Source organism: Canis lupus, chromosome 20 (assembly GCF_003254725.2).
Source record: "Canis lupus dingo isolate Sandy chromosome 20, ASM325472v2, whole genome shotgun sequence".
Classification (NCBI taxonomy): domain Eukaryota; kingdom Metazoa; phylum Chordata; class Mammalia; order Carnivora; family Canidae; genus Canis; species Canis lupus.
Genome location: NC_064262.1, coordinates 41,543,746 through 41,570,322, shown reverse-complemented (window position 1 = coordinate 41,570,322; position 26,577 = coordinate 41,543,746). Strand labels below are relative to the sequence as shown.

At 40.1% G+C, this 26,577-nt stretch overlaps 1 protein-coding gene across 6 annotated transcripts in view; it reads right to left on the bottom strand.

Moving 5' to 3' along the window:
• Positions 1–26,577, bottom strand: part of SMARCC1 (SWI/SNF related, matrix associated, actin dependent regulator of chromatin subfamily c member 1) — a 172,170-nt gene that overhangs the window by 32,467 nt on the left and 113,126 nt on the right. For 4 of the 6 annotated variants that reach the window (XM_035703279.2, XM_049098010.1, XM_049098013.1 and 1 more), the window contains 3 exons: positions 11,163–11,218; positions 8,735–8,849; positions 7,730–7,884 (listed from right to left, as the gene is read on the bottom strand). In XM_035703279.2, coding sequence (XP_035559172.1) covers positions 7,730–7,884; positions 8,735–8,849; positions 11,163–11,218 — 326 coding nt within the window. The remainder of the gene's footprint in view (positions 1–7,729; positions 7,885–8,734; positions 8,850–11,162; positions 11,219–26,577) is intronic. The other 2 variants (XM_049098009.1, XM_049098012.1) reach the window with 1 other exon arrangement.

Below are 26,577 nucleotides of genomic sequence, written 5' to 3'. Positions count from 1 at the left end.
AGCCCCTTCCTGCTCAGCAGAGAGCCTACTTCTCTCTCTCTTTCCCCCCAATCCCTCAATCAATCAAATAAAGAAAAATCTTAAAAAAAAAAAAAAAAAAGTAGAAAGAAAAACATTCTTGTTCAAGGCTACACAACTATCACGTAGCAGAAAAGGGACTTAAAACCTGTTTAAAGACTCTTCAATGTGACATAACAAGGTCTGAGGTAGAAGAGTTAGTGACTAGGTGTCTGTCTAGGCAAACGCTATTTTGCTACTTTATGCATTAAGCATGGTTTAAGTAAGCTGAAATTTTAAACAGGATGATCCTGGGTGCTGGGATTGAGCCCTGAGTTGGGCTACCCACTCAGCCAGGAGCCTGCTTCTCCCTCTCCCTCTGCCATTCCCCCTGCTTGTGTCCTCTCGCTCTCTGCCAAATAAAATTTTTTTTAAAGAATTTTATTTACTTATTCATGAGAGACACAGAGAGAGAGAGAGAGGCAGAGACACAGGCAGAGGGAGAAGCAGGCTCCATGCAGGCAGCCTGACGTGGGACTCGATCCCTCCAGGATCACACCCCGGGGTTCAAGCAGTGCTAAACTGCTGCGCCACTGGGGCTGCCCCAATTTTTTTTTTTTTTTTTTTAAAGGAAGGTGACACATATGCAGACTTGGAGGAGTTAACTGGATTATATGCTTCCTTCTTTCTTCTGCTCTGTACTTTTTGATTCTTAAAAATTAGAAATTTAAATCATGGACATGCTAAGAAAATAAAACAAAAACATTTTCTGAAACATTTTCATTAGAATGGGGAATTTTATCAGAGTAATGCTTCTGAATTGGTTGGGAACAGCCAGACTCCCAAATCTGCAGATCTGGGTTTTGGTCTTGGCTCTATGGCTAGTCACCCAACTTTGGGCTTCTCATTAACTTCTGAGGGTTTGTTCCACATCTATGAGATGAAAGAGTTCAAGAATCTCCAAAATCATCTGTGACATTATGTAGGAAACATCTTTGTCGTTAGGGATTAAATATCTACTAAGGCAGTATTCCATCTATAACATAACTTGTGTAAAAATCAAATATGCAAAAGTGGAATAAATTTATGTATTGGGTATGTAAAAGTTTCATTCCAAGACATGATATGAAACTGTATATAATCCCTTATTCGATCTCACTTGATACTGACTCCTTAAGGTTCTATTTCCAGCATTTTATACATGTTCTTTAGTTTAGTTTGATTTTTCTCCTTCATGACTAACTGTATATCTAATGGCTCAATCAGAATGTGAGGTTCAAGATTAGAGGGTTGGTTCCTAAGAGGCAGGAACCATCACACATATCTCTTTGGTACCAAACAAACCTCCCAAGGTAGTCAAGTTCAGCACATAATGGACACTCAGATACTGGTTTAATTAAAACATGGCACTTTCCAGCTTTTAGAATGGCTTTTTTAATACTTAATTTGATTCTTATAATAGTCATCTTGTCAGAAAGGCAGATCAGAAAAGCCTTCCAATTCAAACAAAATGATACAAAAAGGCTCAGAAAATTTTAGTTGCCTCAGGTAAATGGCAGAGCTGGAACTAAAAATTAAAACTTGAAATCCAATGGCCTTTTATAGTTATCTACAAACGCCTATTCAGAACAACTGATATTTTAGTGGGCGCTTTCCCTGGGAATTCTTGGAGGGACTTGTGACGGATTAAAGATGGCCACAAACTCACTGACCTTCCTTCCATGGAGAGGAGGGTCTACATTCCTCCTCCTGAATCAATGAAGGCTCTCTAACTGCCTTACCCAAGAGAGAGCAGTGGTGCCACTCTCCAGTTCCCAGTTTGGGAGCTTCACGTCCTGTCCCATGGAACTTTCCATGTAAGAAGTATGATCAACCTACTACAAAGACCACAGGGAGAGACTGAGACTCTATGAAGAGGGAACAGGACCCAGCCACCCTTGGCAAGGATGAGGACCTGAAGGATCTGTCTCATATCCCCTGGGTGAACCTACCCGAGGAGAGTACCACTACAATTGACTCATGCCACATGAGCCAGTGTTCAGGGCTCCAATTCTGTGCAATCATGAGATATAATATAACAGTTGTTTTGTTTAACTACTAAGCCTTGGTTTGGGAAGATAAATCTGGTATCTAGAAACAGGATGCTGTTTTATCAAAAACCTTCAGTGTTGCTTTGTGTCATGCAGTGGGTGCAGGCTAAAAGGACCTCAAGAAAACCACTGGTGAGAGCTTTAAGACAGAGAGGGAGAGGTTACTGGAGGCTAGAGAGAAGTCAATCTTTATTATACAAACAGCACAAAGTCTGGAAACATTGTCACTTCTAGTAATGTGGACAACAGAAAGGGTCATTAATGAACTTGTGAATCTGGCTGCAGTGATTTTCAGGCAAAACATAAACATTCTTTAAGTATTACAAGTAGCCAGAACGTTCTTGAGTATTACAAGGAACCAAAGAAGAACTATTCAGTTTCCAGGCCATCATTATTGGAAGTCAGCAATCTCCTAGACAACTCAGAGCAAACAGAGCAGGAGTTGAAAAAAGAACTGTTTCTCATCGCTAGTTGCTCCCAGCAAGGGTCTGAAACTACCAAATGGCTTCAGGACAAAGATAAAATCCAGAGCGCTACCAGTTAACTACTACCTCAGAGTTAACAGCACCAGGTGTGCTGTAAGAGCTTCTGAACCAAGTGCATGGTAGGATTTCTAAGAACCATAAGGTTATATCTGCCCCTTGGACCCTCTCTACTAGATAGGAGGATGTCCAAGTATCTTTAAGAACAGGTCTCCTATGTTCTGTATTACCATAAGCTAATGTTTTCCATCAAGTTGGGAGTTTTTAATCAGCCATAATTCCCCCCAACCCTTCCTTTTTTTCCCCTGTCTCTTTCACTCTCTCCTCTCCTTCTGGGACTCTTCTAACAGGTAAAGAAAGCCCCTTAGTAGCAAAACTGGGCTGTGTTTTTAATGGAAAAGAACAAAGACTGAGAGGCAGAATCCAAAGCCCAGAGTTCCAAGTCAAAAGCTGGAGAGAGTTAAGTCACAGAGGGCAGGACTGGGCCCTGGTGAAGACCAGCAGGAGAAACGTGCACCCGACTAGACTTCAAAGTTGCTGTGAACCACGACTGCTCTCTTGGTGCTTCCCATCTTCATATTTCTTGAACGTGAATGCAGTCTTTTTCCACACATCCCACCACTGTTATGTCAGAATTTGTTATGTCAAATTCTTCCAACTGAGAATACCAACATTCAAGGAGCTTCATCTATACATGGACTTGATTTAGAGAAGATCTCAGAATCCTCAGCCTTAGCTTGATATCATAAACATGAAACAATGGAACATTTACTTTTCAACTGGGAGAAATGTAGGTGATTTGTGACCAGAGGGCAGACTGTGGGGGTTTAGGTGGAATGCCTTCCATCTAGAGGTCTGGTCCATGATCCCTGCACCTTGAATCTGGATAGAACTTCTGACTGGTAGAGCTGGGTCGAGGTTATACAGTGCCAGGTTGGAGGCCCAAGCCCCCAAGATGCTGGCAAGTTCCCATTCTCATTGCTCAGGACACTCTTCTTGTAAAGTTACAGGCTTCCATGTAAAAAGTCCAATTACTGTGATACCATCCTAATATGAAGAAGCCTAAGATTACTTTGTAGATTAGCTGTGTGGAGATGGTGATGCCAGCCAGTCCCATGGTACAAGCACCCCGTGAAGGCATCAGACACAGGAGTGAGGTTGCCCCAGGTCCTCCCTCACAGCCCAACCCTGAGCAGACCCAGCCAGTGCCATAGAGCACAGGACTTTTCCAGCTAAGTCTGCCTGAGTTTCTCACTCAAGAAAATGATACAATACAAAGAGAGAGAGAGAGAGAGAGAGAGATACAATACAATACAATAAAGTGATGATGGTCTTCAGCTGCCAGGTTTTATGGTGGTTCCACAGCCATGGGTAACTGGGGCAAAAGCACAGCTGATACTTAGGTTATGGATTCCTAAAGGTCTGATAGCAGTGATGACCAGGGACTTCCCAAGAAGAGCTATAGGGAACACCTCTTTTTTCACATACTGTCTTTATGGAACTTAAGAATGACGAAGTCTGGGAGCGTGCCACAGGTGCACGCTATGTGGAGAAACAACCTAAAAGAGCTTAATAATAACAAAGAGGTAACTTGGCTGTAATAGAGTTGAGGTGAACTTTATATAACAAAATACGGATTTTAGTTAGTAGAACAGGAGTAGATTCTGTTTAGTCATATAAGGATGAAAGTGAATAGGGCTAATTGTAGGCAAAATGATCAAAGAGGTCAATTTTAACTTCTGTCTTCTCTTCACAGGATCAAGTAAAAAGATACAGTTTCAATGATCAATGTGTATTGTGCCAATCAGTTTCAGTCAATACTTAACTGATAAAGCCTTAGGAACATACAATGAAAAAAATTTCCTATCTCAATAAAGAATTTCAGGTAAAAAGGGAGCAAGTAAGAGGTACCACTGAGGGATGAAAAAGAATTTTCCTGTTACTCCAGAACCAACCCTAGTGGTTGGTTCTAGAGGAAACATCTGTAGTCTTAAGAAAATGTGATCTCAGTTATCTTGGAAGAACCCAATCCTATTGCTGCTGAAAAAAGAGAACATATTCTAGTTTGGGGGGTTTCCAGTTTATTCTAGCAATAGTTCTGGACTCTGCCTTCCAGCTAAACCTAAGCACCCAGATGCAAGGGAGGTAGAGCACCTAGCCAATGACGTTCCTTCTCACACCCACACACCACTCTTCAGGTGTGTCAATTCACAGCTTGTCAGTAGGTGCAATGAAGAAATGGATATGCTATGGAAGAGTCCCTCATATGGCAAGGATGGGAAAAGCCAGAAAGCATGCCCACCCTCCCTATGTGTTGTGAAGCTAGATTCAGAACCTATAATTAAGACTCCATGTCAGTGTGACAAACAATTAAAATGTATCAAGGAAAACTCTTAATAACAAAGCTGTTTATAGATACAGAAGAACAAAAAGAGAATAAGAGAAAACTTGGATTGGCTAGATAAGCTGTACTAATTACAGTAATTTCAGTGAATTCCTTACCCTTAATTCCCATGTAGCACAAAGATGATTATGTGTGCTGTGAAATGCATCAGACCCAGCTGTAAGTGACACTGAACAGTTCACGCATGCCAAGTCATGCATCACACGCATGTGTATTACTCACAGATCTGTGGAAAATGCAGCTGTCATGAGAATAAAAGATCTAAGTTCTCAGGTATCAGAAATAAGAGTGAGGATAAGGGAGTGAAAATTCAGTGACCTGGAAGGAAAATGTCTCTAGACTCTTCTAAACCTCCTACAGAATATCTAAGGACCAGGGCAACTCCATAAAAGCAGTAAAGGAATCAAACAGCTGTGGCAAGGTGGTCAGGAGTGCACAGCACACAAACTTCTGTGCCCAAAGCATTCTTAACAGCTACGAGGCCATCATGTTTTCATCAGACATGAAAACATCATGAAGCATCTGTAAAATGTTTATGGAATCTACCATTTTATTTTAGTTCCTTCTCTGGCAACCTCCAGTGAAGCAGACAGAGTGGCAGAAAAGGAAGAAATAATGGAAGGGAGAGAGGAAGAAAAAGATCTCTGTGAGAGGGAAGCGGTTTAGTATAAAGCCCAGCTGGAGACGTCACAGTGGATTCTGTCTATGAGACCTAAAAGCAACAGTTCAGGTCAAACAGACAAGAAATGACCCTTGAGAACTGAGAAGGGTCCTGAGCATGAAAAACTCATGAATTCCACAGTGAAGAGTTTAAAATTTTAGCATGAGAGAGTTAGAGAATTTATTTAAGAAAGTATCATGTTCCTGTTTGGATTTTTAAAGATTTTTCTGCATATTGTATGATTCCATTTACATGAAGTCAAAAAAGCAGAAAGTAACCCATGGTATTAGGAGACAGGCTAGCAGCCACTCCTGGGGCAGGGGTGTGGCAGACACAGTAACTGGAAGGGAATATGAGGAAAGTTCTAAAGGCTGGAAATTTTATGCTGCTTGATGTAGGTGCTGTAGTGCCAAGCCCATAGGTGGGGGCTCAGTCTGCGAAAAATTCACTGACTGTAGACATATATTCAATAGACTTATTCAAATATAAGTTATACTTCAATGGAAATTTTAAAAATGAAAAAAAAATTACTCGAGCTAAAAACAGAGAATGGGCTAAAACAGGCAACAGATGATGGAGGTCGGCCTAAGGGAGCAGTGAAGGGGCTGGCCATCACCAGCAGAACTGACACACCAGGAAGGATTTGGTGCCTTACCAGCCATGGAAAGTGAAAGAATGAGAGGAGACTGAGAGGACCCCTGCAGGTCTGAAGATTGGGAGGATGGCATGCTGTCTCCTGACAAAAGTCACAAAGGACAAAAGCCCTCCTGGCCCCCAGCTCATTTACAAAATAAGCCCAAGGCAATCTTTAAGGTCCCTAGTAACAGTCTGATCAACCAGAACTTAACTCAGAGACAAGGAGGTGCCAAAGAGTCCAACCAGGCAGAAGAAAGAGAGGCCCCCAAAATAGCTTCCAATGAAGGAGCAAAACCAAATGAACGTGAAACCACTGTCAAATTGAGGACTCGCTTTGTCAAGAGTGCACCCTCAGTAATTCCAACAGGCAGGGGACGGTAGAGAAGAGAATACCTAATACTGCAACTAAATCACCATGAAGATCAGGAGGGATCTTTCGAAGAGACTGGGAAGTGTGAACACACAGGACCTCCTGCTACTCAACAGGTCCCATCAGCCAGGGTAGGGGTCAGGACTGACAGAGCACAGCTGTGCCTGTAAATACCCCTCCATGGTTGGCACCTCTGCCCAATGGGCAGACACTCAAAATGAAGGTCTTGTGGTTTTAACTGGGTCATCTGTGGGTTTATTATAAATCATGCATCACAGATTAAACACTTGGAGAGGTAGTCTGCAGCAGCTGAACAGTCTGTGGGTATTAAAGTTCATGAAAGAATATCTTTACCAATGGATTAAGAACAGCTCAAGATAAAACGATTAGGTATGTTCCAGTAAATACTGCTCAAAATGTGGGAACCTACAATGGAAGGAAGCTACTTCTAAGGGTAAGATGGAGAAGGGGTGAAAAGGTTTTTTTTTTTAAACTTCACATACTCATGCCTGGAATGCTTTAAAATGCTAAATTAACACAAAGTGGGGAAAATAACATTCTCCTTTCTTCTTAAATATGCTGTGAAGCCAATACTAGGTTATAAATAGAGAAAAACCACCCCCAGAAAAGCTGGCAAATTCAAGAAGGAAAAAAAGTTATTTTAGGTCCCCCTCCCTCCTTTCAGTCTGTAAGAGCAGGGTGAAGTATTTATACAAGGAAACAGATTTTTGTCTTAAAAATCACAAATATTTCAATCAAGCAGAAATTGGAACAATAGCCCAAGACAAGGTCTGCAGGCAAACAAGAGGGACTTTTAAATTCTGCCTTCCATCTCTGCAGTGTCCACAAGCTGAACTGGGCCGAGAGCTGAGCAGCACGAGGAATGCCTGGAACACACACTCCTCCCACCCAGAGCAGATCTGCAACTTGCTCCCCCCCTCCTGCCTATGAATTCTTAACCTAAAAATGCCGGTCAAGCAGTCATCTCCTGTTGGGTGCAAGGCTCTTTGTACTAACGTTCCCAATAACTGAAAACAAGGAGACCATTCACGGCTGAAGGGAGCCTGGCAAGGGCTGTGAGCGGCAAACCTTGGCTTTGGTTGCAGCGGAGGCAAGAGCAGCTGCTGCGGCCGTGGCTACATTTCCTTCGGAAATTTCGTGCTCTACTTTCTTCTTCCCGAGATCGCTTTCTCTTTCTTTACAAGTATCAGTGAGTTCCTTGTTCTCCTCAGTTTCCTTTTCTTCTGAAAGAAATCAGAAGACTTTATTACCAGTGTGCCCAGTCTCAATAAGCCACCGTACTTCTCACCTCCGTCAGGACAAACTAGGACTGAGGTTACAAAGAGATCTCAGTGCCGCCTTCTTCTAAGATTTTTGCAGAACCATTCCACGCATGAGAGTGCCCCCCTATCTGAGACGAATTTTCTAAATAACACGGTTGTCTCCCGACAGTTCTCTAAGCTCTCTGTGTAGTTCCTGAGGAAATAAAGGGAACTAAGCCCAAACACCAATTAGATCAGTCAATGAAAGGCTCCGGGAAGCCCTGGGTTCCACAGGAAACCAAAAGCTGAGAACAAAGCACTTCCGCAAGCTTTCAGAGCCAGGCATGATGGATCCACTGGCCACTGCCACGGATACCAAAATGGCAGGTCTGTGTGCTGACTTCTGTCTCGCCGAACAACTTGTCTATGTGCTACTGACAATGAGGCATTAGCACTGGTGCTTAGGAGCAAAATAAAACTCAAACTTCAATGGATATTTACTGTTACATTAAGAAATAACCCCAAATGTGTGAGGGAGTATTTCTGTATAATTAAACTGCCCACATTTCTCCAGTGCTTTCCAGTTTTACATAATAAAGTCCAAAGAGGGGCTGCTGCCTGGGGGCTCAGTGAGTTAGGCATCTAAACTCTTGATTTCAGTTCAGGTCATGATCTTGGGGTTGTGGGACTGAGCCTAACATTGGGCTCCACACTCAGTAGGGAGTCAGCCTGAGATTCTCTCCTTCTTTTGGTGCCCCTTCCCTTGTTCTCTCTCAAATAAATAAAACCTTTTTAAAAAACCCATTAAGTCTAAAGAGTTTCCTTGAATTACCTGATTTAGTATCCTCACTAACTTCACTGTCCTGCTCCTTCTCACTATTTTTTTCATTTTCTCCATCTTGTGCTTTATCACCTTCATCTGTTTCATTTTCCCCTTTGTTTTCTGCCTGAAAGTGGTACAAAAGAAGAGAACAGAAGAGTGAGCAAAAAACAGTCCTTCTACAAGTGACATTACCTTAGAGTAAAAAAGACTATTATTTTGGGCAGGAAATGAACTAGGTCCAGAAAGGCGTTGAAGAGAAGAGCTGGAAAAGAAATAAATTTAAAGAAATACCTTTCACTTCCTTAATACCTGAGTGGTCACAAGTCAATATGCCTCCAAAACACACAGTCCTTGCCCTCTCTGTGCCCTCTGCTATAAAGCCAGGATGTCCAAAAGATGTCACTGAAATTAGTGTCTATTACTTATTGGTTAAACAGATAAAGGCTTAATAAATAAATGAATTATTGACTACTTGTCCAAAAGGACCAAGAGCATTTAAACTGGACTTTATCAACCGAGAAGCAAGATGGAATGCTGCCAAAATAAAAAAGCAGACAAAGCCCTTTAATCCAGACGTCTGCTAATGGTTTTTGGGAAGAGCCACAACAGGGCATCAGTGATGATGCTCTGGGAACTGAAAACTTTAATTCCTCTGGTCAGAATTTGGTTTCATTTACAGATTTTGAAATCCCTCTGACCTCGGACAAATCATTAACATTGTCTATAAAATGAAGAGGGATTATCATCCACTTGCTGAGACTGTTTAGGAACCAGATGAATTCATAAATGTAAAGTATAAAGCATAATATTTAGAAAAGTTTAAGGACTATAATTAATTTTACTGTTATCCTCAACCACTCCTTATTTATATACAATTTTAAAACAATATATGTAATCAAGATCTTAAATCTTAGCCTGTATATGTTCACTCAAATAATGAGTGAAAGCTCATCATGTGCTCCTAATCTTTTTTTATTGAAGTATGGCTGACATACAAGGTTATACTAGGTTCAGGTGTATGACATAGTGATTTGACAATTTTATACATCACACAATGCTCCATCAATCTAGTTACTGTCACCATACCTTATTACAACATTGACCATATTCTCTATGCTGTCCTTTTCAATCCCATGACTATTTTATAATGGGAAATTTGTACCTTAAATTTCCTTCACTACTTTGCCCATCTCTCTAACCCCCTTCTCCTCTGGCAAGCACCAGCTTTTCTCCATATTTAGATTCCACATATAAGTTAAATATTAACAGTAGCGGTCTTTCTCTGACTTATTTCACTTAGTATAATAATCCCTAGGCCCATTCACGTTGTGAATGGCAAGATTTCGTTCCTTTTTATGGCTAATGACATTCTTATGTGTGAGATTCACACCATTTCTTTATGTATTCATCAGTGAGCATTTGAGTTGTTTCCATGTCTTGGCTATTATAAATAATGCTGCAGTGAACATAGGAGTGCACATATCTTTTTGAATTAGTGTTTTTGTTTTCTTTGGATAAACACCCAGTAGCAGAATTGCTGGATGATACCATAGTTCTATTTTTAACTTTCTGAGGAAGTTCCACAGTTTTCTAGAGTGCCTGCACCAATTTACATTCCCATCAACAGTGTACGAGGGTCCGTTTTCCCCACATAACTGCCAACACTGTCTTTTTGATATTAGCTTTTCTGATTGGTCTCGTTGTGGTTTTGGTTTGCATTTCCCTGGTGATGGGTGATTATTGTGTATCTTTTCATATTGTCTACTGTCCACTTGGATGTCTTCTTTGGAAAAATGTCTATTCTAGTCCTTTGCCCCTGAATCCTGAAGAGGCTTTGAAATCTTGTGGTACCTTTCAGAGCCTCTCTGAGTCAGAGATGGGGTCACAAACACAGGAGGCACTCTTATGATGCCTTCTGTACACTGGCTTTCGCATCTCTCCTCCACTGCCAATGGGATCTTTGATCCCCTCTCCTCTTATTTCAATTTTGATCTTTATAGTTCTACCTGCTGTTTAAAATCTACTACAAATATCACCTTCTTATTAAGACCATTTTGATTATTTTCCTGCTGGCAATTAACTCTCCTACAAAAATCCCTTAATCTAGAATTCTCTTCTAGCACGAGTATAGGACCAAACTCTGTAATTCAATATTCATAAAAACCACAATTTTATATTCATTTTCCTAATTGTGCCTGAAAGGGATATAAGAGAAGAGGTTGAGGAGTGGATAAACCTTCCCTGAACAAGTGAAAAATGTCCTATATTATGCTTTGGGAGAATTATACCTTTAAACTGGCAAAGTCCAATGGCTGCTAGAATCATCAATAGTTCCCTAAGAGAGATCAAAGACCAAAACCCAAAGCATTATGCTATGAAAGGCAAGCTCTTTCTGCATCTTTTCTGTCATAGGAGAATTCAAACAGAGAGGCTTTACCTTTTCAGGATGCTGACCATCAGTATCTGCTTCCATTTTTTCCTCTTCAGCTCCTTCTAGAAGCAAAAGAGCAAAAAAAAAAAAAAAAAAAAAGTAACACAATACAGAAAGAGGCAAAAGCTATCATACAGCTGTGAGTGCTTGAAATACAAGTATGTATGATAACATAGACAACTCTCACAGCCCTAAGGCTGAAGTCTAGCATAAAACACAGACTTTATATTAATTTCAAAGTTCAAAAACAGGGATGCCTGGGTGGCTTAGCAGTTGAGCATCTGCCTTCGGCTCAGGTCGTGATCCCAGGGTCTAGGATCAAGTCCCGTATCACACTCCCCACAGGGAGCCTGCTTCTCCCTCTGCCTGTATCTCTCTCTGCGTCTCTCATGAATAAAGAAATAAAATCTTAAAAAAAAGAACAAAACCCAAAACAGATGGTGGTAATCAACAGTGTTAGAAATCAGGACAGCGCTAACCACAGAAGGGGTGTGCAGACAAAAAGTGGGTTCAAAGTGGGGCCTGAGATGCCAGGAATGATCTGTTTCTTGATCTTAGGGCTGTTTATATGAATGCATTTAGTTTGTGAAAATGCATAGAGCTGCCCACTGAGGGTTCTGTATGTATAAAAATAAAAAACTCAAAAGAATTTTCAGCAAAAAAGAGACCCAAATAATTTATTACTATTTAATGCTTAATGCGTATATATTCAGAGTATTTTGAGTTGAGTACTGGAGAAATAATGCTAAGCTGGATAGACATGAACCTCTGGAGCATCACATTCTGGCCAGAGAAGACAAAAACCAACAAATTCATCACAGATGTACATGGATGAAATGCTATGAGAAGCACAGAGGGCATGGCTATTTCAGTCAAGGAAGAATAAATGGTTACATGAGCATTTTCTAGGCAGATGCAGCTAGGGATGTGTGGGGAATACAAGTATAGAGAAGGACATTTCAAGGGAAGATACAGAAAGACTAAAGGGTACGGGGAAAATGTGAGTCCTTGGTGATGACTTAGAAAGGGGGAACAGATAGGAAAAATCAGGAGAAGGGAGATAATCCTGGTAAGAGCCTTATGAGAAAGAGCCTTGAATGTGTTACTAAGGGAGTCTTAACCATATGCTGTAGCTAAGAAGTTAATGATTTTAAAAACAAAGATAACACAATCATATATATTCATATATATATTTGATTATATGATACATAACATATAATAATATAATACATAATATATTATGATATATAATCAATATATATGATTAACCAAATATATATAATTATACATATGTATATATATTTGGTTTTAGAATTTTATACAGGAACAATTATTTTATATAGGACGGTTTATTGTGGTTTTAAATAGAAACACTCAAATAACCTACAGCTTAAACTTGAATATTATCCTCTTGTAAATGACAAGACTAATAGTATTTATCTTCAGTGGGACCACTTAAACGTATCTAAACAAATATATTTAAAATAGTGTTAAAGAAAAAAAAATAGTATTAAAGTCATTGAAAAGGAAAATCCTTCTTGCTCTAATTCTTACAGATGGAAGCAGACTGCTCCCAGAATTCTGACTTACCAAGAGCTCCAGGGGACAGGATAGTTTGGGATATCATGAATCTCACATAAGGTAGATTACCACCTTCCAAGAGACTACAGTGCAGGAGTGAGACCAGAGTGTGGAAGAAGTGGAGCCAGATCTGTATTTGGATCCTGTACCTGGATCAAGTATTTGGAAAATTGGAAGGGTAAGGTCATACCCAGATGTATTCACTTAGAGTAGCTCAGCACTGGGAAGTAGAATCCTGGACTAACCAGGTCCAGGGCAGACAAATGGGATCTCAAGCCAGTGGCAACCCCTGGCTACTAAGAGAAACAAAATCCTCTACAGACTGTTTCTCCAACCCCAACTGTAGCCGTCGAAGTGATGAGCTTACAAAGAGCAAAACACCAGGAAAGGAAGCCAGGAGAGGATGCCTGGGTGGCTCAGCGGTTTAGCGCCTGCCTTTGGCCCGGGGCGTGATGCTGGAGACCTTGCATGGAGCCTGCTCCTCCCTCTGCCTCTCTCTCTCTCTCTCTGTGTGTCTTTCATGAATAAATAAATAAAATCAGAAAGAAAGAAAGAAAGAAAGAAAGAAAGAAAGAAAGAAAGGAAGGAAGGAAGGAAGGAAGGAAGGAAGGAAGGAAGGAAGGAAGGAAGGAAGGAAGGAAGGAAGGAAGGAAAGAAAGAAAGAAAGAAAGAAAGAAAGAAAGAAAGAAAGAAAGAAAGAAAGAAAGAAGGAAGGAAGGAAGGAAGGAAGAAAAAAGAAAAGAAAAGAAAGAAAAGAAAAGAAAAGAAAAGAGAGGGAAAGGAAAGAGAGGGAAGAGAGGGAAAGGGAAGGGAGGGAAAGGGAAGGGAGGGAAAGGGAAGGGAGGGAAAGGGAAGGGAAAGGGAAGGTGACGGGAAAGGGAAGGGAAAGGGGAAGGGAAAGGGAAGGGGAAGGGAAGGGAAAAGGAAGGGAAAGGGAAAGAGGAAGGGGAAGGGGAAGAGGAAGGGGAAGGGGAAGGGGAAGGGGAAGGGGAAGGGGAAGGGAAGGAAAGGAAAGCCACTAGCACAGAGCAGCAACATTAATCGACAGTTTCAGCACTCAAGGATTGCCAAGATGAGATCTGCCAGATCCCAAATCTAGCAGTCATTGATAGGATGGATAATTAAAATAGAGAATCATAAAGGTCTCCAATCAATAAAAGAGTATCAGAGATGTACAGAGATTTTGTTTTAAATCCAGAAGATCAAAAATTTTTCTAGAAATGAAGGGAAACAATATACCAAGTGAAAAGAAAAGTACAAAGCTATAAAATATCTCTAAAAGAAATGATCCATACAGAAACCACAAAAATGGGAAATACAAAAGCATAAAAGAAGACAAACTAAGCAAAAGCAAATCCAAGGAACAGTGGCATTTTCCCAGTATTATTACTTAATATATGAATTAAGAATAGAGCATTATTAGAAATGGAAGGTGAAAAAAAAAAAAAGAAATGGAGGGTGACAATGTAATAAAGTAAAGGTTTAATTCACCAGAAAATTTTAATTTTTTATAACTTTTGGGAACCTAATAAAAGAGAATCAAACTATATAGTGCAAAAACTGACAGAATGGCAGGACAGAAAAGGAAATGTGCCTCATAGTGAGGATTTGAATATATTTTACTCAATTAAGATCAACAGTGGGTGTAAATGCAAAAAGACAGTTCAAGTGCATATGTGTAGAATTCAATGCCCCCCAATCAGAGAATACAGACCTATTTAATTTCAAGCTCACAAGTAACATTAAAAAATACTGATCACGAATTAGGTCAAAGAGCAAGAGTTAACAATTAAAAAAAAAAAAAAAGAAATCAATGACACACAGACCAAGGTCTCTCAGCATAATGCAAATGAAATGAGAAGTTTATTTTTTTTTTTAAGATTTTATTTATTTATTCATGAGAGACACAGAGAGAGAGAGAGAGAGAGAGAGAGAGAGAGAGAGAGAGGCAGAGACACAGGCAGAGGGAGAAGCAGGCTCCATGCAGGGAGCCCGACGTGGGACTTGATCCTAGGTCTTCAGGATCACACCCCGGGCTGAAGGCAGCACCAAACCGCTGAGCCACTGGGGCTGCCCGAAATGAGAAGTTTAAAACGTGTAGATACATTTCTCTATGCTCAGAAATTTAATTTTGGGAATCAGTAAAAATAGCACAAAGAGGGAAATGTAAAGGTTCCTTAAACTTACATCAGAAAAGAAAAACATGCTTGATGTTTACATGCTCTATGTTCCTGAGAAGCAGAAAAAGAATAACAGAATATAGAAGGTACAGAGAAAAAAATAACAATGATAAAAATAAAAGAAATAAAAAGCAAAAATATGACAGAGTTAAAACATACAACAAAGTCAATATATCCTAAATTTGGTTCTTTGAAATAATAAAATTGATACATCGGTGTGACAGATCAAGAAAGAGAAAAGTGGGGGATCCCTGGGTGGCTCAGCGGTTTGGCGCCTGCCTTCGGCCCAGGGCGCGAACCTGGAGTCCCGGGATCGAGTCCCGCGTCAGGCTCCCAGCATGGAGCCTGCTTCTCCTTCTGCCTGTGTCTCTGCCTCTCTCTCTCTCTATGTCTATCAGGAATAAATAAAAAAATAAAATTAAAAAAAAAAAAAAGAAGAAAGAGAAAAGTGGCACAAATTAATTATATCAGGACTAGAAGGTCATAACTATTAACAAGGAAAAGGTCAAAATAAAAGTGACAAAGTACTCCGAAAAACCTTATGCTAAATAGAAAAATTAGAATAAATGGACAAATTATTAGTAAATGTATATTACCAAAGAGATTCAAGAAGAAAAAGAAGTGCTGAAAATTCTCATAAGAAAAAAAAAATTTAAAAACTTAGACCAAACCACTACAGGTCCGGATGTTTTTACTGGGGTATTTCTAAAAAAACTTTTAGGGAACAGAGGGTTACAATCTTAAACTTTTCTAGAGAACTGAAGAGAGAATACCCCCTAACTCATTCTGAGTCCAGTATAACCTTGATTCACAAATCAGATACAGACAACAGATAAGGTATATTAGAGCCAGTAGGCTGAATCTCACTCATAATCACAAATGAAAATTTCCTAAGCAAAAAATCTGAAAATAAAATACAGCAGTGTATAAAAAGGTACATTATGACAAGTTAATATGACAGTATCAGAAAGATAATTTAACACTTACAAGTATAGACTTATTTGATCACACCCATGAAGTATCTGATAAAACTCAGTATCTTAAAAAAAAAAAAACACTCAGTATCTTTGATGACAAGATCTTGGAAGACCAAGGATATAAGGAAAGTTCCTAAGCCCCCAGAAGCCTGTTATCAATAATCCTACAACAATGTCATCCCTTCCTGGAGAGATGCCTATAGTATCTCCTCCAAAATCAAGAGCAGGACATGGTAACAGTATTACCATGTCCCTTCAATGCTGCCATAATGATTGTATCCCAAAGTAGTCAATTAAGAAAACAAAGCAAGCAGTTATTCTATTCTCTATAGAGAATAGAACTGTATACCTGAAAGAATCTGCAGAAGTTACTAGAAATAATCACACGGTAAGGTAGTTAGCTAGGTAGTTAGCTATAAAATTAACGTGCAGAAGCAACCGCTTTTTCACATGTTAAAAACCAATTCTAAAAATAAAAAAACAATTCTAGGGCACCTGGGTGGCTCAGTGGTTGAGCGTCTGCCTTCGGCTCAGGTTGTAATCCCAGGGTACTGGGATCGAGTCCTTCATTAGGCTGCCTGGAGGGAGCCTGCTTCTCCCTCTGCCTATGTCTCTGCCTCTCTCTGTCTCTCATGAATAAATAAAATCTTAAGAAAAATATTCTAGATAAAGACAAAAGAAAAGAACAAAACTTGAATATTTTCAACATAACAAAAAGCGTTAATCATAAAATAAAGGACTAACTTCACTCTATTATTTTTTAAAAATAGATTTATTTGTTTGAGAGAGAGAGAACGTGCGTGGGGGATAAACAGGGAAGAAGAAAGAATTTCAGTAGGGAGCCTGATGTGGGGCTCAATCCAACAAACCTGAGATCATGACCAGAGCTGAAACCAAGAGTCAGTCACTTAACCAATTGAGTCAACCAGGCATCCCAACTTCACTCTACTAAAATCAAGGACTTCTTTTCATTAAAAGATGCCAAAAAGAAAGTACAAGTAACCAAAGAGGAGAAAACACAGGCAGTACAGCAACTAGAGCAATATATCAAATTTATAAAGCAAACCATAAAAACTATTAAAAAGTGAGCAAAAAGACAAAAACTGTTGTGCTACAGAATGAAATATATATGACCAGAAAACAGAAGATACTCAAAGGAGTTACAGAGAAGTGTAATTTAAAACCACAATGGAAGGGCATCTGGGTGGCTCAGTCGGTTAAGTGATTGCCTTTGGCACAGATGGCCAGGTCCTGGGATTGAGGGCCCTGTGTCAGGCTCCCTGCTCTGCGGGGAGCCTGCTTCTTCCTTGCCCTCTGCCACCCCCCTTGCTTGTGCTCTCTCTCAAATAGTTAAAATCTTTAAAAAAGTAAAATCACAATGAAATGTCATTTTACACCCACTACATCCATAGAACCCAACACTAGGAAGTGTATGATCAAGTGTTATGATCCAAGTGTCAACTGATACACTCACTGGGGAAAAAACTAAAATCTCCAAAAACCCTACAACTCGCAGGATTAGTCCACCACAAAATAAGAAGTTATAAAAGAATGATTAAGATTCAATGTTCTAACTTGCCTCTACCAAAAAATTCACCTTATGAAAAATCAGTGACAACCAATTTAAACAGAGGACTGAGTGATGCCAACTCCTTGTCTCAAGGAGTCCAAATCGGTCGGTCCATCATGCACACTTAGAAGAGTGCTGCATCTAAGTGAAACCCTGGAGAGGTGCCTGTGAGGTAGGTACAAGACTGGACATGCCATATTTGAGATAGAACAAACAGGAACAACCCAAACTGCCCATCCAGTAACAGAAGAATGGATGATTAAACTGGGTTACAATTACACAACAGCATATTTTACAGCAGTGGAAATACATGAACAGTGCCTACCTGGACAATGGAACTACAATGGATATGCACTGAAAACCTAAGAGTAAAACAGCCTCAGAAGTCTTAAAAAAAAACATGTTCCATAAAGTTTAAAAACAAAATTACACCTAACATATATTAAGTACATTTTTCTTTGTGATAGAAGTCACTTAAAAAGTAGTAGAACAGGGATACCTGGGTGGCTCAGTGGTTGAGTGTCTGCCTTTGGTCAGGTCATGATCCTGGGGTCCTGGGATTGAGTCCTACATCCCGTGGAAAGCCTACTTCTCCCTCTGCCTGTATGTCTGCTTCGTTCTCTGTGTCTCTCATGAATAAATAAAATCTTTAAAAAACCCAAAAAGCAGTAGAACAATATTCAAAATTAGGATTCTTAGTGCTGATAGGAAAGTGAAAAGACAAGGGAGAAACAGAGGTGAAAGTTACTGGTAATGCTCTAATTCTTAGTTCAGATGAAATATGTATGCAGCATGCAGGGACGTCTTGGTGGCTCAGCAGTTGAGCATTTGCCTTCAGCTCAGGGTGTGATCCCAGGTCCAGGAATCGATTCCCAGATTGGGCTCTCTCTACTTATGTCTTTGCCTCTCTCTGTCTCTCATGAATAAATAAAATCAGAAAAGAAGAAAAGAAAAGAGAAAGAAGAGAAGAGAAGAGAAGAGAAGAGCAGAGCAGAGAAAGAGAAAGAGAAAGAGAAAGAGAAAGAGAAAGAGAAAGAGAAAGAGAAAGAGAAAGAGAAAGGAAGGAAGGAAGGAAGGAAGGAAGGAAGGAAGGAAGGAAGATGTAGACACACATAACAATGAAGAAATTTGAAGAAAAAAAAAGAAAAAACCAAACAGATGGGGTTTTTAAAAAACCTTAACTTCACAAGGTACTCATAATTGAATGGGCATTAGGCCACCTTTGCTGAGTCAGCTTAATTACAGTCTGAGTAAATATTATATGGGAGAAATGTGGTATTTTTTTTTCCAAAAGATAGTCAGCTTTCAAATGAGGACCCACACATATAGCTCTACATTCTAAAAAGATTACACACTCACTCTTACAAGGCAAGTCAAATTTGATACTCTTTTAATTAGTTATCAGTCCATGATGTACAGTTACATAATATTAGTGCCTAACCATATAATGATGGTACAGTTAAAGACAGACCCTCTCAAAGGGGAAAAACCTGTGACAAGTGTTCAGACCTTTAATGAGATGTCTATTAAGAGTTAATCAGGAGTTGTGTGTTCCTCAAGAGGCTATGTGGAGGAGTATGTTAAGTGGTTTCTATCCTACAAAACATTTTTTCAAGCTGCTTTTAGACATCTTCTTGGAAAAAGAAACACAAAACAACAGCTTCTCTTTGGTCTGAATTCTGGTTGGAACTATAAACGCTTAAGAGGCTGCAGCCCTTCACATATGCCGTGTCGTCTTGTTGATGTCTATAAACTAGATGGTTGAGAATCCTTCCCTACAAATGTGTAGTCTGACCCATGTCTGCAGAGATAAATGAAGAAGATACTAGAATGAATAAAAAAAAAGTTCCAAATTTAAGAAGGCACATACCATAAACCAGTGGGCCAATGCCAAACACAAAGGAGGAGAAAATACAAAATCCTTTGACACATAATGGAGCTATGAGAGGAACGCCCGGTCAGCCAGGGGGAAATATCATCACAATTCATAGTTAGACTTTATAGTAGAGAACAAACCTCTGCAAAGGGCAGACAGTAACTATTCTCAGCTTGGTAGGCCGTGTTGAGTCGTAGCCACGACGACTCAACTCTGCCATGGTAGCACAAAATCAGCTATAAAAGCAGCTTGGAAATGAAGGAGTGTGGCTGTGTTTCAATAAAACTTTACAGACACTGAAATGTGAATGTCATATAATTTGTATGTGTCACAAAATGTTACTCTTCTTTTGATTTTTTCTAACCATTTAAAAAACTGTTCTTATATATTCTGGGCTAAATAAAAGCAGCTGACAACCTGGATTTGGTCTAAAAACCAAAATTTCCTACCCCCTGCTCTAGAAGAAGTTGATGAGTTTTGGATCCAGACTGTCAAACCTTGTCCCTGAATTTATGAGCTGAAGTGACCTCGGGGCAAGCTACTTAGCTGATAGATGCCTCAGTCCGCTTATCTACAAAAGGAGAATAATGATAGTACCTCCTTCAGAAGTGCAGTGCTAACAAATTATTTCGTCTAAAATGCTAGTAACTGGCTCATAGTAAGTGCTCAACAATATTAATGTTATTAGCAAATTCAGTTGGCTGGACCCAAGTCCTAACTCTCTATTAACATGAGCTCTTGCAATGGCCCTTGGCACTACCTCAGTGACAACAGAGGGCTCTCATTCTGCCCTGAATTTCCAAAGGTCCTTTCCAATCTGAAATGCCATCTGTGACTTTTCCTCCCCATGTGACTTCTGACTTTCCTTTAATGAGTCAGTAGTAAATCACCAGCCCTTGTCCCATTCTCTTAAAATGTAACTAGTGGGCTGGAGGCAGCTGACCAATTTGATTGACTGGGGGTCAGCAAATTATAGCCCTGCTGCCTAATCTTGTAAATACAATTTTATTAGAAGACAGCCATACTCATTTGTTTCAATATAGTCTTTGGCTACTTTTGCACTATAAAGGCAGAGCTGAGTAGTTATGACAGAGACTATCCAGAAGACTGTCATGCAGAAGTCTGAAGTTTTTATCATGTAGCCCTTTACAGAAAATGTTTGCCAAACCCTGTGGTAGAAAAGTTCATGCTGTGGCAGTCCTGCTTATGAACAGATACTGTGGAGATATCTAACTCTCACCGTCTTAACTTTAATGTTGGGAATTGAGGGATACTGGCAAATAGGGTATGTGACCAGAACCCGGGAGAAGGCCTAACAAGGTGGTGAGATTCTAGAGTGGCCCTATTGGTTCTTGACTCATGGTTTTCATGTCCTTGTACATGAAATGTGAGCGTGAGCAGCATCCATAACTTGTTTCCAACCAACCAAATAGGGGAAAGGTGATGGAGTATTCAGTTACATAAGGCCCTGTCATTACTACACTCACTCTAGAGACTGCTTGCTGGCTTGATGCAGCAAGCTGCATGGTGGGAAAGCCTAGGTGGTTAAGAACAGTGGGTGGTCTCTAGTAGTTTAGGACAGCTTCCAGCTAACAGCCAGCAAGGAGCTGGAGCCTTCAGATCTACACTGGAAGTAAATTAATTCTAACGACAGAAGTGAACATGGAGGTGGATTCTTCAGTAGATGAGAATACAATGCAGCCACCACCTCGAGTGCAGCCTCGTAATATCCTAATCAGAAGACCCAGTTAGGCTACACATAAACTTCTGACTCACAAAAGCAATAAGACAATAGATACACCCTGTTTTAAGTCACTAACTTTGCGGTAATTTACTATGCAGCAATACATAACTATCTGTACATCACTGGACTTCTGAATGAAGCTCAACCAAGGCTGAGAGGCAAATTAGCTGGCATCCAAAAAATAACAATATTTTCAGAGACTAAAAACAGGGAATGGTGTAACACCAATCTGATTCCACTGTCTTTCTTGTTGTCTCCTACAGATGCACCAATGATCCCCTCATTTGACTCCAGGCCTCTGCCTCCACATTTGCTCCATGTCCCACCCCCACCTACTTTAGCTATATGTCTCTTTCACTCTTCTTAGAGAGCTGAGCTTCTATCTCCTACCATGCACCAGGCCAAAACACTGTTGCCCATGCGCACCATATCTTTCTACTAGCTTCTACAACTGAGTGCTTTTTGGTCTGGTGATAATATTGCCAGCAAAACCAGAATGAGGAGATCTAGAAACCAGCTCCTAAGAGCTGAAAAAACTGGAACAGGTAGCTTGGAAGAAAGAATGAAATGCTTGCAAAAATAATAAAGTGGGTTACAAGTAAGTATTGATGCTTCCTAGAAAAGGACTATGATTATTTGGTGGGAACTCTTCCACTTCCTGCAGTCATTTGTAAACTGTCTGCAGGTACTTTCTAAAACAGACTGAATCCTGTTATTTCTCTTCCCTGGCGACTTCTTGACATCCACAAGGTAAAAGCCCTTCAAAATCTTTTTTTTTTAAATTAAATATTCTATTTATTTATTCATGAGAGAGAGAGAGAGAGAGAGGCAGAGACACAGGCAGAGGGAGAAGCAGGCTCCATGCAGGGAACCCAACATGGGACTTGATCCCGGGTCCCCAGGATCACGCCCTGGGCCGAAGGCAGGCGCTAAACCACTGAGCCATCCAGGGATCCCCAAGCCCTTCAAAATCAAAGCCTCCTTCCCCACATCTATACAGGAGCACTTGGTCACAGTACCTGTTCCCCACAGACTTCTTGGTTTTAATTTCCAGAATATGCCACATATGTTCATCTTTTCTTCCTTTTTCCTTACTGTTTAAAAGGTCACCTCCTCTGTGAAGTCTTCCCTAACTGACCCAAGCATAACTGTTTCCTCCATATGTATATTTCCTCGATCTATAACTCTATTTGTCTTTTTCCTCCTTCTCTTCCTCCTTACCTACCTTTCCTACCTACCTACTTATAATGTCTCCCCACCCGACCTGAATATTCTTCAAGGATACGTGTTTAATTCAGCGATTCACAAAGTGCAGTCCAGGTACCACCCCCACCCCTGGTGGCAGAAACATTCCCAAGGTCAAAACTATTTTTATAACAACACAAAATGTTATTTGCCTTTCCACTCTCCTCTTCCCCCAAGTGTGGAGTGTGGCTTTCCAGAGGCTGCATGACACATGAGGAAGTCAGTTACAGGAACGTGCACCTGTGTACTGTTTTGGTTTACAAGATTCAGTTTTATAATTTCAGATACAGTAAATATCAACTGATATAATTCAAATAAAGCAAAGCATTTTAGGACACTATTATTATTATTTAAAGATTTTATTTATTTAATCATGAGAGATCAGAGAGAGAGAGAGAGGCAGAGACACAGAGAGAAGGAGAAGCAGGTTCCCTGCAGGGAGCCCGATGTGGGACTCGATCCCGGGTCTCCAGGATCACACCCTGGGCCGAAGGTGGCGCAAAACCACTGAGCCACCCGGGCTGCCCACACTCATTATTTTTAAAGAACATAAAGAAATCCTGAAACCAAAAAAGTATGAGAACTGCTAGTCCAATTTGTGTCTTCTGAGGGAATAGAGAACAGAATACGTAGGAACTCCCTCAACACTTCTGGGAAACTGACCATGTCATTCCCTGTAGTACAGTTCAAGTGTTCCAGAGAGCTGCCAATATACAGTCCCAGCCTGCACCATCCTCTGTGACTCTGCTCCCATCTAGCTATGCATCTGATCTTTCCATGTCCTTATGTGAACTCTGGGTTGCGGCTAACCTGGTTTATGTCCTACCCTCTAAACAACCTTCTGTTAGCATCTCTGTGCCTTTGTTCACATTGTTCAGAGCTGAATACTTGCTCCAATCAGGATGAGTGACATCCTAAACCTCTTTTTCAATGTTCAGGTCAAATCTTTTCTTTGTGAAGTCTTCCTTAGTCTAAACTTCCATGTCCCTTTGTGCTAACTCTTACAGCACTTCCCATACTCAGTCCTCCTTGAACAATTAATACTACATATGTACGCTTCATTAGGTCCCCAATCCTTGAACACTGAATTATTTTTTCATATGTGCATAGCCCACCACAAACAATAGTCCCAATTAGTAAAGAGTATTGCTCATTTTTAAAAAGTATTTATTTATCTATTTGAGAGAGCTTGTGTGAGCAAGATGAGGAACACAGGGAGAGGGAGAAGGACAGAAGGAGACTCCATGCTGAGCACAGGGCTCCATTTCACTAACCTGAGATCAAGATCTGAGCTGAAATCAAGATGCTTAACCGGCTGAGCCATCCAGGTGCCGCAAAAAGAGGGTATTACTTATGTCTTATATAGTAGCCCATAGCACGAGATCTCTACTAAGTACCAAAAAGCTAATTTGATAAAAGTCTCCAAAGGCATTATATAATTATATCATATAATGGAACCCAATTTCATCCTAAAAATACATACCCTACCATTTAATAAATATGGGTCATTAGGCAGGGCACCTCAGTGGCTCAGTTGGTTGGGCATCTGTCTTCAGCTCAGGTCATGATCCCAGGGTTCTGGGATCCAGCCCTATATTGGGTTCCCTGCTCAGCAGGGAGTCTGCTTCTCCCTCTACTCCCCCACCACTGCTTCTGTGCTCTCTCTCTCTCAAATAAATAAATAAAAACTTAAAAAAAAATAGGGGGTTATTATGCAAGTCACTTAAATACTAGCCAGTATTATTAGCTAATCCTTAAGAGGTTAAATGTTCAATTATGAGCTGCTCAGAAGAGTGACTCTGTATTTCTCTGCCTCTTGAAATAGATCTGAAAGAGCCCTTTAAATAGAATATTGAGAAAGAAAAAAGCTAGAAGCCACTCTACATGATGTAAGTCTGATGATCAAATACTGTCCCACTGTTTAGGTTCATCAGCCTAGCATGTTTTCACACATGGTGTTCTAGAAGTGCCTGATTTTTAAAATGTTATGGAAATCCCTGTGATGAGAAGAATGGGGCTATTTATAAGCGATGAATAGTATATGAGGCAAGAACTAGAATAGCCACTTCTGGGCTTTCTGTTCCTAGAAAGTGATCCTTTTGACATTGTTGTCAGGATATTCTTCTTAATCTCCTAATGGATCAGAGACTAGTTTTTAACCTTCCTGAAAACTAGAAATGATTAATGGAGTCTTCTACACAGAGCTGGAACAAATGGCTCAAGATATACTCTTTGGAGTCCTATATTCCACAGGGTATTAAACGACTCAGTGGACAATCCACTCACTGACATAAAAACCTTCTCCGAACATTCTACTTGTGATTCAATAGCCCCAAAGCATACACAGTCAACTGTGGAATAAGGAGTAAGCATCAATTAACTTAACCTTTCCAATCTCTCTAAATCAAAATTAAGAAACAGACAGTAAATCTACTCAGTAGCAAAAAATTAAAGAAATAAAACCAACACTTGAGATCAGGAAATACAAACAGGGGTTACACAAATAAACCTTCGACATACCCTTGAATATGCACACACATTCCAATTCACCACCAGCCTAAAAAAGGGACTAAGATGCACTGTACTGTGACAGTTAAGGAAAATGTCCTTATTCCTATAAAATGATACATGCTGAATTATCTAGGGTGCAAAGACTCATGATGTCTACAGCTCATGTTGAAACAGTTCACCAACAACACAATAAAAATCATTTAGATCCCTAGATATATTAGTATGGCAAAGTTGAACCTAACTGGGATGCACATGAAATCTCACTGTGCTATCCTATCAGTATTTCAATACATTTGGCTATAAGTAAACAGGTTATCAGAAAGGCTATTTTGTTTAGGCTCCAGGTCAAGTAAAGAAAAATTTAATAAAGTGTTTAATAAAAGCTTTTGTAATATGGTAAAAAAAAAAGTTATCTTTGATATTCAAATATATTACATAAGTTCTCAGAAAAATAAACCAATTTAACAATTCCTAGATGGGTAATATCCTCAAATTAATAGAATGAGTTTTAAAAATATAGGTCATAGGCAGCCCGGGTGGCTCAGTGGTTTAGTGCCGCCTTCAGCCCGGGGCATGATCCTGGAGACTCAGGATCGAGTCCCACATCGGGCTTCCTGCATGGAGCCTGCTTCTCCCTCTGCCTGTGTCTCTGCCTGTCTTTGTGTGTTCCTTGTGAATAAATAAATACAATTTTAAAAGATAAAAATAAAAATATAGGTCATACCTTGACACTCTTTTGCTCAAATCCCCCCCATTAGCTCCATCTCACTTACAGTAAACTTTACAATGGCCCATAAGCCCTTCATCATTTCCCATGACCTAACTCTACCGTGCAATCCACCTACTTGTCGATGATCTCTCCTTGCTATTCCTCAACTATTCCGGTCAGCTCCTGTCTAGGGGCCGGTACAATGGTTGCCCCCAATGCTTATAGCACTTAGATGTCTGATTACTCTTCCCTTTGCCTCATTTATATCTTTGAATGTCACTTTCATGGTAACATATTCCCTGACCTTTTAGAACTGCAATTCCATACACTTCATGTTTATCTTCCTAATCCTGCTTTAAATTTTCACCATACCACTTATCAGCCAACATACTCTTTCTACATATTTAATTTATACAATCTAAGTTTTATATATCACATATTCCATCTTCTACACCTTGAAAATATACAATGCCTGCAGGCACATATTTTGGACTGTTTTGGTCACCAGCACCCTAGCACCTAAAACACAATGAAATGACATGGTAACACAACACATTCACAGTCTTATTTATTCCTAGGAGTTAAAAGAAAAAAAAAAAAGTCTACTTTAAGACTGACCTCCCATTCAAGAATGTTTATGTGGTGTAGGCTTATACACTGAATCACTCTGACTAAATTTTGGCGTGGGTTTCTTTTTTTTTTTTTTTTTTTTTTTTTTTTTTTTTAACAATTTTTTTTTAATTTTTATTTATTTATGATAGTCACAGAGAGAGAGAGAGAGAGAGAGAGGCAGAGACATAGGCCGAGGGAGAAGCAGGCTCCATGCACCGGGAGCCCGATGTGGGATTCGATCCCGGGTCTCCAGGATCGCGCCCTGGGCCAAAGGCAGGCGCCAAACCGCTGCGCCACCCAGGGATCCCCATGGCGTGGGTTTCTTAACACTCGATCTTGTAGAGATGAATCATCCAGCTGCTCTTCCTAGTAAGTTTGCCTGTCTCCTTATGTAGCTCCTATAGATTTTCAAGAGG